General features: G+C 40.5%; 2 protein-coding genes across 6 annotated transcripts; both read left to right on the forward strand.

Annotated features, from left to right (window-relative positions):
* Window positions 1-2,062: 2,062 nt before the first annotated feature.
* On the forward strand, window positions 2,063-6,151 carry RPL17 (ribosomal protein L17). 5 transcript variants are annotated; one of them, XM_081079093.1, is made up of 7 exons: window positions 2,063-2,131; window positions 2,944-2,996; window positions 3,087-3,127; window positions 3,820-3,954; window positions 4,206-4,304; window positions 4,936-5,127; window positions 5,933-6,151. In XM_081079093.1, exons 2-7 carry the CDS (start codon window positions 2,957-2,959, stop codon window positions 5,978-5,980), a joined length of 555 nt encoding a protein of 184 aa, XP_080935219.1. In that variant the 5' UTR covers window positions 2,063-2,131; window positions 2,944-2,956; the 3' UTR covers window positions 5,981-6,151. The 5 variants fall into 5 exon arrangements, with proteins under 5 accessions (XP_080935219.1, XP_080935220.1, XP_080935217.1 ...); XM_081079094.1 differs by having other exon boundaries at window positions 2,129-2,432; XM_081079091.1 differs by lacking the exon at window positions 3,087-3,127 and having other exon boundaries at window positions 2,129-2,432; window positions 2,944-3,032.
* Window positions 6,152-7,008: 857 nt separating this feature from the next.
* LOC308510118 (UPF0729 protein C18orf32 homolog) lies at window positions 7,009-12,442 on the forward strand. Its single transcript, XM_081079096.1, has 3 exons — window positions 7,009-7,125; window positions 10,510-10,704; window positions 11,512-12,442. The coding sequence occupies exons 2-3, from the start codon at window positions 10,543-10,545 to the stop codon at window positions 11,575-11,577; spliced, it is 228 nt and encodes a 75-aa protein (XP_080935222.1). The 5' UTR covers window positions 7,009-7,125; window positions 10,510-10,542; the 3' UTR covers window positions 11,578-12,442.
* The last annotated feature ends 216 nt before the right edge of the window (window positions 12,443-12,658 follow it).

The raw sequence follows: 12,658 nt of genomic DNA on the forward strand, positions 1-12,658 counted from the left end.
CTTTAGCAGTTTTACACTGTGTTCTAATTGTTCACTTCCTAGTTCCCTATTCTTCCATCCCTACCCTCAAGACTTGAGGTTAGGGATCTTCTCGTAGGGATCTTCTCATAGCTCAGCATCTAGTAGCACAATGGCAGGCGTATAGTAAGTGTTCAATAAATATTTGTTAAATGGATGAATGAATAAATAAATTGATTGTTAGGGATTATACCTATTTGTAGTTCTCCATTGTTTTAATAATTAAGATTTCTGCACAAGAAATGTAATACAATTTAAAATTTACGAACAACAGATTGAAGGAAATAGAAAGATATATAAATATATCTATACATATCTCAAATCCAAGTCGAAGAGTTTATTTAAATTTTATAGGAAAATCACTGAGGCTCTAAAAGATAAACCATTCCCCTCAAAAGGAAATGATCCTAAAAGACTTGAAGCCTTCTTGTGTAATCCAATACTAGCTGACACCAAATTAAATGTGAGATCATGTCTATCTTTTAAACATAGATTTGATATCACCCTAAAATCAGACAGAATATTCCTGGAGTGTATAGGGGAAGGAGAAAGAAAGGATAAGGAATGAGGAAGGAACAAGCCAGGTCACAGAGGGCTCTTAAGTCATCCCCAGGAATTTGAAACAGGAACCACAAAAAAAAAAAAAAGGAAAGAAAGGGAGCCTGAAAAATAACATGATCATTTTGGCAGCTGTTTTAGAAAAATGATTCTGTCAGGAATATGGAGAATATATTAGAGTGGGGAAAAAATAAAGGCAAAAAGACCACTTAGAAGGTTCTAGCAGTAATATAGATTTTGTTAAGCACTTGTGTGTACCAAGACAAGAAAAAGAAATTGTCTTCTAGCTTTCTGGTTTAAGAATTTGGGTGTACAGAGAAGCTACAGGGCAATGCACTGGGGCTTGCCTTTGCTTCAGGATGTCACTTCTGAGCTGTGGGACTTTGGTGAAAATTCTTTCATTTCTCTGTGCCTCAACTTCAACATTTATAGAAAGGAAATAATAGGAATATCTCTTTCTACAGTTGTCCTAAGGATTAATTAAGGAAATGCATGCAAAAGCACTGGAACAGTGCCTGGAACTTAGTAAGCTTTGTAAAGCATTGGCTGTTATTATTATTATTATTATTATTATTATTATTATTCAACAGAAAAGAAGAAACTGGGAGTATTCTGTTTAAGAACACTTCAGGTTTCAAATATTTGTGGGGTCCTCCAAGAAAGATGTCCCAGGAGCTGTTTGATACCTGGGGCTAGCTCAGGAGAGAGATGTGGAGTGGAGATATTAATTTTGGAGTTCTCAGCCTGTGGTGGAAGATGTGAAGGATGGCAATTACTGAGGAAAGACCGTGAAATCCATCATTTGGCAATGGGAGTCCAGAAGAGGACCTGGGACTGAAGTCTCCAGAATAGAGGTCAAGGAATCAAGTATGTAGAACGTTGTCCAGAGTCCATTCACTTGGAGTTTGAATCTGCCTAGAGTAAGAGCGCCATGAAATAGAAAACCTAAAGTTACACCACCAATGACTTAAACAATGAAAGGGAAGGAAATGCCCAAGGTTTTTTTTCCACCAGATGAAGATCAAAAAGTGGCCCTGGGAATAAGATTCCACTCCTGAACCAGACCCTAGAGTTAGCACATTCTTTACACAGGTTACAGTACGATTGATTGGGTGAAATTCTCATCCTGAAACTTTTTTGATTACCATAATTATGTCCCATCCTTTGTTTCTTCTTAATTGTCCATTTACAAATCACTTTCAGGGATACGTAATCACATAATCAAACCTAACGAAGGCTGACGAATGAATGTCTTCTCTATATCTAATAATACGTGATCCTGTCCTAGAACTACAGACCTGTTTTTGATTGATTGACGTTTAAAATTCCTAGTAACTGTATTTCTGGATACAAAAAAAAATGGAGAATTTTGAGACAGTCCCTAAGTCGGCAATTCGTTTTCAGTTCTTCTAAAACCTACTCCATACTCCCTTTCATCTCCGCCCAAGTCCCCTCTTCAAATCTCGTTTCTTCGGCTGAAAATCTCGCGAGAGGTCGAGCTCTCCTGAATTCTCCCAGAACCCCCCGCTCTTCCTCTTCCCGAAAGCGGCCTGAGGTGAGTGGTTTTTAGGTATTTCTCTCCGCATGTTGTATCGTTCTGTCATCGTCGCCATCCTGGCCTCGGGGGCGCAAATCTCGAGGCCCCCGAGAGGAGAATTATTGCGGTTACTGATTCCTCGCTGAAGGCAGTGTCCCCCTGTGCGGGGGGACGTGTCGGAGCGCCCCACTTAGCGCGCCGGGGCTGTGCGACCTTTGCGGCCCGAAGAGGGGCGCGATGGGCGGGAATGGGGCCTTCGGGGATGCGGGCAGCCCGTGGTCGGTGCCCTCTCGTCTGAAGATCCAGGGTCTCGCGCGCGGTGAGTGGTGGCGGAATACGCGGAGCGTGTGGCTGCAACGAGGAACAGGTCTGGGGGGACTAAAGTCGGGTCGAGGCTGAGCTTAGTTGAACATGAGTGTTTCCAGTGGGCCGGTGTGGAGGGTTGGTGAGAACCCCGAGGTGCGGGAAGACGGCGTGACGTGTGAAGCTGTGAGGAAGGCGGGTTTCTGAGGAGAGGGCTGTGGCTGAGCTCGGCCGCGCCGGTGAGGGTGGCGGTTTTCGCCTGAAGGAAGCCGGGTATTGACCCGCGCTGTGTGCCCAGGAGTGAGAGGGCTGCTGTCGGCCGTGCTGCGCTCGCGGGGAGCCGCACAGGGGAAGAGCGCTGGACGGAGAGAAGCGTGGCTGCGGCGATGGCGTTTCTCAGGACGCCTTTGGGTTAATCACGAGAACACTGACTCTCTGAGCAGCCGTTGCGACAGCGTTTAGTAGAAGTTTAGACGGCGTAACGTACCGTAAAGACGTATTGACGGGATTGCTCTGCTCCCCTCCAGGTGACCTCTCAAAATGGTTCGCTATTCGCTGGACCCGGAGAACCCCACAAAATGCAAGTGAACAAGAAACACGTATTTCCTGTTTGGGGGTAAGAAACAAGAAGATAACCCGAAATTAACGAAAACGTTCTCTTATTTTTTAGCCTGCAAATCGAGAGGTTCCAATCTACGGGTTCATTTTAAGGTACGTGAATCGTAGTTATGTGCTAACAGTCAATTTGCGTGTTAAACTTTTTTTTTTTTTAACCATTCTGAAAAGGTTGCTACAGCGATGTGCTTTTTTAGGACACCTTTGGATTTACCGTGAAAGTTAGTCGTTTCTGAGCGGCCACGTCCTAAATGTTGACCACTGGTGTATAATGAGTACTTTGATATAGGGTACGTGCAATTGGGTTAAAAGCTACCAGAGAACTACTTAAGAACCTGGTGCACAGTTTTCAGTCATAGGGCACGTAATTGTAATTACAAGATGATGGGATTAAAACGTTACAGGAATGAACATTGTTTCCCTAGTTTTGTTTATTTTTTTAATCGGGGAAACTATTTTTCCAGGACCCATCAGCTCCAAGCCAAGTCGTGGTTTTCAGTCTACAGTGCTAGTGGAGAGCGCAGCTCGTTGGCCCACGTGGGAATTCAGCCTGCGACCTCGGTGTTGGCACTGCGCCCTAACCAACTGAGCCAACCGGCTGCCCGGTTTCTGTAGTTTGAAAGCAGACCTCCTTGGCTCTTAATCATAGATCTTTTCTCACTATTAAACTCACCTTCCAAGAGTGGAAAGGTTTTAGCTATTGCTTGACATGTTGAGAATTTCTTGTTTACTTTAAAATTGTGATCCTTTATCATGGTTAACTCCTAGTTTATGTTATTTATACTTAGAACACTCGTGAAACTGCCCAGGCCATCAAGGGGATGCATATCCGAAAAGCCACCAAGTATTTAAAGGATGTCACGTTACAAAAACAATGTGTGCCATTCCGTCGTTACAATGGTGGAGTTGGGAGATGTGCCCAGGTAAGAATGAATGGTTGCTATTCGAAAAGGCAAATTGTAAGGGAAAGTAATGGGATGGGATAAGAAGAGCTAAGATCTGTCTTTTGTCAGGCTGTTTGGTTGCTGTGATGACAATCTTAGGACACCTTTGGATTAACCATGAAAAAAAACATGTTCTGAGCAACCTTGATGTTGAATAAAAGTCATATTGATTGTAACATTTGATTTGAATTGGGGGAAATGACTAATAACCTGTCTTTGTTTTCTTTCAGGCCAAACAGTGGGGTTGGACGCAGGGTCGTTGGCCCAAAAAGAGTGCAGAATTTTTGCTGCACATGCTTAAAAATGCAGAGAGTAATGCTGAACTTAAGGTACCCAAAACATTAACATCTTTATATATATCCAACTTTTGGATGGTGGTTCAATTAATGGTGCTGTTCAAATTTATCACACAAAGAGTAAAACACTTGCAGTGGAACAGATACTTTAACCAAAATGGTTGCCTTAGTGATGGATAATATTGCCTGCATTCTTGATAGAGAGACGTTAAATTTCACTTCAAAGTGAAAACAATGATTTAGTCAACAAAACACAGATTTGTCCATTTAGTTAGGGCATTATTTATTACCCTTTGGCATTTTGAAATCTGGGCCAGAACCAAAATCTGTAAGAGGTCACTCTTTGACTGTACCCCTTCTAGTTCCTCAGCCATGCTGACAAAGTCTTGTTTATCATCGAGTCTTGGAAATTGGCTCTGCCGCGTCCTGGAACTTCACTCTCTTAATGGTTTTTAACATTCACTTAGCACTGAGTTTTGGTAGTTCCCTTACATTTAAGGAAGGACACTTAGAATAAAGGTGAAAACAGCTGCTTGAATAAATGTGCTATTTAAACGCTTAAGGATTGCCTTTCAAAACTGATTTCATTAAGGCAGGGACTTAGTTCTCCAGTGACAGTGTTAAGGTGGAGATGGCACCTGATTGTGTCCCCCTCCCTTCCCAGGGCTTAGATGTGGATTCGCTGGTCATTGAGCACATCCAGGTGAACAAAGCTCCCAAGATGCGGCGCAGAACTTACCGAGCTCACGGGCGCATTAACCCGTACATGAGCTCCCCCTGCCACATCGAGATGATCCTCACTGAAAAAGAGCAGATTGTTCCGAAACCGGAAGAGGAGGTTGCTCAGAAGAAGAAGGTAAATCATTTCGTCTTTGCTCAGTTTTATTTTTGTATATTAGTTTTGTGGTTGCTGTGATGACTAACTTAGGACACCTTTGGAGTAACCGTGAAAGGAAACTATTCTGAGCAACCTCATTCGCTGACTGATGGTAACTTTGTACTATTCAGTACAGCAGAACTATGATTATCTGCTGATGGCTCCACCTAGATATCCATAGCCACTTCAAATGCAACATGTCCAAAAACCCCTCGATCTAATAAGCCTGTTATCAGGAAATAATTACATTTGGTTCTTTTTAAATTTTTTGAGAAGTAATTGTCATACGCGTATCACTGTATGGCATGATGGTGATTTACATACATTGTGAAATGATTACCACAATGGGTTCTCATAGATAAAATAAGAAAAGGAAAAAAATTTTCTTTATTATTTACTCTGTTAACTTTGTATCATACAGCAGTGTTAGCTATAGTCTTCATGTTTGAATTCAGTTTTTTAAGCCATAAAACGGAGTGATTCTGGACTCCTTCCTTTAAACCGAATGGATTGTCACTTACATTGATACTGTCATTTAAATGTCCTCCATCCTTGCTGCCACTTAATCCTTATCAGCTGGTCTTCCTGCTTTGAGTCTTCAGCTCCTCCCCTGCTTACTGTTTTCCTCCTGTCTGTCCCTCCTCTCCATACCACATCTCTGACAAAAAGACACTTTCCCTTTATGTTGCAGTTTCCAATTCTTTCACTGAGCTATGACCTACTCCTTTAACGTGTAGTGTGGGTTTCTTCAGAAAACTTAACAGTCCTTTTTGTCTTCCCCCAGATCTCCCAGAAGAAACTGAAGAAACAAAAACTTATGGCCCGGGAGTAAATTCAACATCAAATAAATGCTAATAAAAGGAAAAGCAAAATGTTAGTTGTCTTTATTAGTAAATATAATTCAAGTGTCCTCACAAGATGGATCAAACAAGTTTTCTTCTGATTAGAGACATTGTGTGTGTCCTGCGTCATTAATTTTGGTTCATAAACATGCTGTTTTGAATGTCTTGGTGATTTTTGTCTAAGATGGAATTAGAACGTGGGGGAAGTCCGAGATTCTCCAGCCACTTTGAGATTTAACCCATTGTTCACTTTACCAGTTAATGGCTCGTAGTGTTTTCAGTTGTGCGTCCATCACCACAATTTGAGAATCTTCATTATTCCAAAGAGGAACCTTGCCAGAAGTTAGCTGTTACTCCCATCCAGATGTCTAATTTCAGTCTATATATTGGCCTATTCTGCACATTTCATAAATGAAATCACAATATATGGCCTGTTGCTGGCTTTCACTTAGCGTGTTTTCAGGATTCATCCATGTAGTACGTATCTACTTTTTATTGAACAACTTATATGAACATTTGATCTGACGATTTGGGGCTTTTTGAAAGCTAACAGATAGTGCTTCTCTAAACTTTTGTGTATAGGTTTGTGGGGGCATGTCTCATGGATACGCCAAAAGTGGAACTGCTGGGTCATGGAACCGTCTCTAAAGCGGTGTGCCATTTATCCCACTGGCCCTGAGCATTCCAGTTTCTCCATGTCTTCACTGATTATAGGTGTTTTAGTGGGAGGGAAGTGGCACCGCTATTTCATTACTCAGTTGACTTAATTTACCCTGCCTTTGGATTTAAGACCCTTTTAACTGGGAGAGGAGCTTAGCCACACGTGCATTCTAAAGCGGTCTCGGGTTCACGTGCATGGAGTAGTTTTCCCTGTTGGGACGAGCCATTGGCACAGGCATTCTGTCCCGGATCCCTATTTCAAGTTCCCAGCTAAGGAAGCGCCCCACAACGCGTTGCCACCAGGCTTGGGAGGGCGCGGCAGTACCCGCTGAGGCGTCACCGTTACGTACTGTGCGTCGTCAGCGTGACGCAGGCACGTCTTTGTCGGCCCCCTTTGAGGTGTCCATTGGCTCCGCTGTAGCACGTCCCTCCCAGCGGAAGTGCGGACATTTCCATTTGGGCTTGGTGGCCGCGGGTGAGCTCGGGCGTTTGGGCTGGGGGTTCGGGGCGGGAGTGGGCAGTGGCCGCGGCGCTGTCGGCTGCGCGCAGGCCCCGGCCGGGCCTCGCTGACCGAGCCCGGCCCCGCCGTGTCTCCTGCTCTGGGCCCCGCGCGGCCCCGCCTCGCACGGTGTACCCCACTGGTCCTCCTGCCACCTGCCCTCCTGCCACCTGCCTCGCCCTTCCTCTCCTCGCCCTTCTGTCTGCGTCCTCCCACCCTCCTGGCCTCCGTTTCGACCCTCCCTTTGTACCCGTTGGTTGTCTTCTTTGGCCTGAATTGTTGGTGTCTTCGCTTTTCTGTTATCTTCACCGTTCGCCCTTATTCTCTCCTGTTTTTTCAGTCCTTGTCTTTGACCTGCTCTCTTTTGTCTCCAGTAAGATGACACGCCGAGCTGGGTTACTAAAGGGAGGTGGCGTCCGGCACAATTTGTGATAGAGCCTCAACCTTCTCCTCTCTTGTTATATTGGACTAAGTCGAATGAAAGAAAACTCTCCCCACAGTTTAAATCCAGTTTTCTCGCTTTGTTGTCATTTCTGAGCCTTGGCTTGGAAAGAGTTAAGATGACAATTTTATCAATTTATCATAGCCACCTTCTGGACCTTTCTAAGCCACAGTTTCCACGTGTATGAAGTAAAATAACTCACTGAAGAATTATTACGAAGATTAAGATAAAATACAGTAGGTTCATTCTGAAAAGAGCTAAAAAGCCATAATTAGGACAAAAGTGATTAGTAGTATTTGTTCTTGAGAGTTTCTTTAAAACAATGATTACGAACTTAAAACACAACAATTACAAGTAGGTAAAAATGAATCTTTATAATGGAAGGATTGCCAGTCATCAGCTTAGCCTAGTGCTCAGAGCACTGCCATTGTTTTGAAGGTTTAGTTGGTTTTGAAGGTTTAGTGGGAGGAGAATAACATGTGGGGTTTTTTGTTTGTTTTTTTAAATTAAAGTTTATTGTGGTTTCAATTGTTAGTAAAGTTACATAGATTTCAGGTGTACAATTCTGTATTACATCATCTATAAATCCCATTGTGTGTTCACCACCCAGGGTCAGTTCTCCTTCCATCACCATATATTTGATCCCCTTTACCCTCATCACCCACCCCCCACCCCCTTACCCTCTGGTAACCACTAAACTATTGTCTGTGTCTGAGTTTTTGTTTCTCATTTGTCTGTCTTGTTTTTGGTTTATATACCACATATCAGTGAAATCATAGGGTTCTCTGCTTTTTCTGTCTGACTTATTTCGCTTAGCATTATACTCTCAAGATCCATCCATGTTGTCACAAATGGTCCTATTTCAACTTTTCTTACCGCCGAATAGTATTCCATTGTGATCACTGTATTTTTGAAAGGGGCAAAGACCAGAGCCTGGAGCTAGGAAACCAGAACAGGGAATTCTGGTCTTAGTCAACTCCGGTTACTAGTTACCTTTGTGTGAACTTTGGATATGTCACAACTTTTGAATGTTTTTTTGTTGTTTTTACAGTAACAACACATAGCACTTAATCTATGTACTCTTCTGAGCTTTGTGTGCATATTAACTTATCTAATCCACACTACCTCCCTGTGAGACCGGTACTATTACTGTTTTCATTTTACACATGAGAGAATTAAGGCATAGGCTGGTTAAATAATTTGCCAAAGACACCATCTAGAAAATGGTGAAAGCAGGTCCCCAGTGCAGGCAGCTGTGAGTCAGTCTGCTTGCTCACTGTTCTGTGGTACCTGTAAGAGTATGCAAACTTAAGCCAGACCCCTCTTAAGTCTCTTCAGATTCTAAATGTTTATGGCCAAAAATAATGATTCCTTGAAAAATGGTAAAAAAGACTCACCACTCATTTGGTTTATTTTAATCAGAAAATCTGTTCACCAATTTTTTGGAACAAAGTATTTTGGTAAATTGTTATTTTAGTTTGAGTAGGGGACTTTTTTAAAGAACCCAGTTAAGAGTCTTATAAAATAGGTGGTCATTCATTGATGTACATGTAGATTTTTGTTTATAGCTCTTGTAATTCTTTTCAAAGCCATACTAAGATCGAATCGTCTATACCATTGTTCACTTCTATTGTGAATAATTTTAAATTGCCTAATGTAGTCATGATGTGGACTAATTCGCCAGCAAATAGTATTTAATTTACAATAGTTTGAAAATAAGAAATTTTAATACATATCCTGATTTATTAGCCTTATGCACTGTTCTGAAGCATCGTAGTTTTTAAGTTCTAGTCTAAAGGATTAAAAATTATTGTAAATATAAGAAGTCTTTGGTTTAATAGTATATTGTGGAAGTAATATTGGTTCCTTTTCAAGAAAGTGGTGATTTTGAGAAATTCCAAGATGATTTCTAATCAAGGAAATTAAAAGTGTTAATTTTTGGAGATGGACAATTTGCTTATAACAATAATAATACTAAATATTAGTATTATTATTACTCAGTATACCTTAATTGTCATTAAAAAGACAAAGGAGAATTGTTGCCGGGGAAAGACCATCCGGTTTGCATCCTAGAGGTCTTCCAATGTGCTATTTTAGAGAGTTCCATATTACAAGATTTGCCCTTAATATTGTAGGTTTTGCTAATTGATACTGTCAATCCCTGAAGGTAATTAGATTAGGCCCTTATGCTCACACTAAACTGGAGTATAAGTAATAATTACCAAATTCCTTAATGTTTTGTGCCTCCTTTTCTTTATCTGTACGTTGAGATAGCAAGGGTACCCAACCTCACTGGGTTGAGGATTAAATGAGTTACACAGTTGTCCCTCAGTATTCCCAAGGGATTAGTTCCAGGGCACCCCGCCACCACACCCCTCCCGTATCAAAATCCCTGGATGTTCGAGTCCCTTGTATAAAATGGTGCAGGATATGTATATAAGCTAGAGTATACCTGCATCACTTCATTTGCATGGTTCAGCGAAGTGCTTGCTGCGTGGCAAATTCAAGCTTTGCTTTTTGGAACTTTGTGGGACTTTTTCTTTCCCCAGATATTTTCAGTTTGAGGTTTGTTGACTCCATGGATGCAAAACCCAGGGATACAGAGGGCCAACTGTATGTGCAAAGCTTTTAATTGCCTAGCACCCAGCAAGTGTTGGTGTCTTTCCTTTATTATTAAATTTATAGTTGGCGAACAGTGGTTGGAGAGGTCTGGTGGCAGGAACCTTGCTATTATTTTCATGCCTACTACCTATTCCTTTATCTTACAGATAACGTTTTTAATATACTCTGGCTTTTAGCTAGTAGTGTGATGTAAAATTTTCCTTCATTTTGTAGAAATAGTCCATTCAGATATCTTAATTTAGGTAAATTCCTTAAGTCAATAATCTGTGATGAACTAACTTATTTTTTCTTCACAGATATCAACAGTTCAAAAGCTCAAGCCTGGGACAATGGTGTGCATTCCTTGTATCGTTATTCCAATTCTCCTCTGGGTCTACAAAAAGTTTCTGGAGCCATACATATACCCTCTGATTTCTCCCTTTGTTAGTCGTATGTGGCCTAGAAAAGTTACAGAATCCAATGATAAAAACAAAGGCAAACTAGATTTTAAGGTAAGTGCATTAAAACACCGTGAATGAGAGGGGGAGGTGAGAGGGGTGACAGTATAAAATACTTGGCTTTTGGAAAGACGAGTTCTTGGAACCAGAAGCTTCATTAATGTGTCTTAATTTCCTTCTTTTGTAAAACAGGGGGTTTGGGGTGGTTTTTTTTTAATAAGTAATTTAATGTTTGGTTTAAGCCAAGGTTTTAAACTAGGCCTCTAATTAATTGCACTTGCTCCTTGCCTTATGGCCATACCATGTTTCCCCGAAAATAAGTCCTAGCCGGACAATCAGCTCTAATGCGTCTTTTGGAGCAAAAATTAATATAAGACCCTGTCTTATAGTATTATTAAAGTATAGTATTATTAATTATTAACAAGACAGTCTTATTAATAATGCTTATTAATTAATTAAGCTTAATTAATTAATACTTATTAATTAATATTGGGTAACAACCAGTATTTTCTGTCTGATAAGAGTAATAGTAAAGAGCTAAAGGATTCTAGAAGAAATGATACTAAAACAAGCCAGTTTCACTGATTAATAACTTTGGTAGGAGATATAATTGGAAGGGTCATAGAGATTTTCTTTTAACAAAATTATTTTTTTTAATGAGTATTTAAAAGACAACCTCTTATCTTTAGCATTGATGTTTGTTATGTTTAACTTCAATTGTGTTCAACTGCACTGAGCCATCTTGCCCTTGTCTGGAAGCAGAGTTTTTTCATTCTGAAGTTTGTAGTCCGTTTTTAAAGAGAAGATCTCCTAGAATGAGTGTTTTTCAGTTGTAATATCTAAAATGGTTTTTCATTTTAGGATGCAGACATAAATGGATTACCATCAAAAGGACCAACAGAAATCTCTGATAAAAAGAAAGACTAAAAGTGGTTGTCCCAGAGGACCTCATTGTTTTCAAAATGGACCCGATAATCTGAAGCACCTTCTTTGTAATTGTCTCTGACCTTTTTCTCTTAGACCAGAATTCGGGATAGATAGTTGAGATATTTACCTGACACTAATCAGGAAATACATGGTATTTGTATTTAAAATGTATTTAGTTATATTTAATTATCTCATTTCTGAATTCCCTTTTTCATTAGACTAGCTTTCATTTCCATTATTATGGTTTTAATAATACGAATAAATGGAAGGTTTGTGCCAGTGGACACTGTTAGTAAATCAATACCTAAATATCCTCGGGCCTCTCGCTTTTGTTCAGGCTCTTCGAATTTGAGCAGAGAACGTTTTTACTGTGAAACAGTGCAGTGAGACTGTGCAGTGAAACGAAAGAGAGTGTTTGGAGGTGATAATGACTTGAAACGTAAAGTTATAATTACTGCCCAACGCAATGGAGCGGTTTATGTATAGAGTAGTAATTACTGTTTAATGCTCTGAGGAAGATAGCAAAGACAGGGAAACGGGGAATTTCTTTGAAAAATGTAACACCTTTTATATAAATATCTAATGTATATTATAAAATTCTAATCCTTGTTGCATTCCTTCTATTCCTATAAAATAGTAAATATTCAAGTTAGCTTGTGGTTCCTTTTTTGTTTTTTTTAAGTTTAAATATTTTTTAGAAGGGACATTTTTTACCACATCAGAAAACAGAATTATAATAATGTGATGGCATCTGGATAGTTGTGAGAAGATAATTATTTTTCTTTTTTTAAAGAATGGAGTATATCAGTTATTTATTGTTGCATAACAAGACACTCAAAAAATAAAATCTAGTGGTTTTCAACAACAGTGTCATGATTGACAGTTCTTTGCTGGCCTGGGCCTATACATCATCTTTCATCCCTGGGCTGCTTTCCTTCGGGGACCTGTAAATGTTCAGAGCTGATGAGCTATATCTTTATATAGCATTTATTTATTCCCTCTGGAGCAGGGGGAGGCTAAAAGAGACTCCTGCCTTTGAGCCTCCAATGAAGTCCTGGGTCCTGAGCTGTTCAGCTATGTG

Source organism: Rhinolophus hipposideros (assembly GCF_964194185.1).
Source record: "Rhinolophus hipposideros genome assembly, chromosome: 17".
NCBI classification, from domain to species: domain Eukaryota; kingdom Metazoa; phylum Chordata; class Mammalia; order Chiroptera; family Rhinolophidae; genus Rhinolophus; species Rhinolophus hipposideros.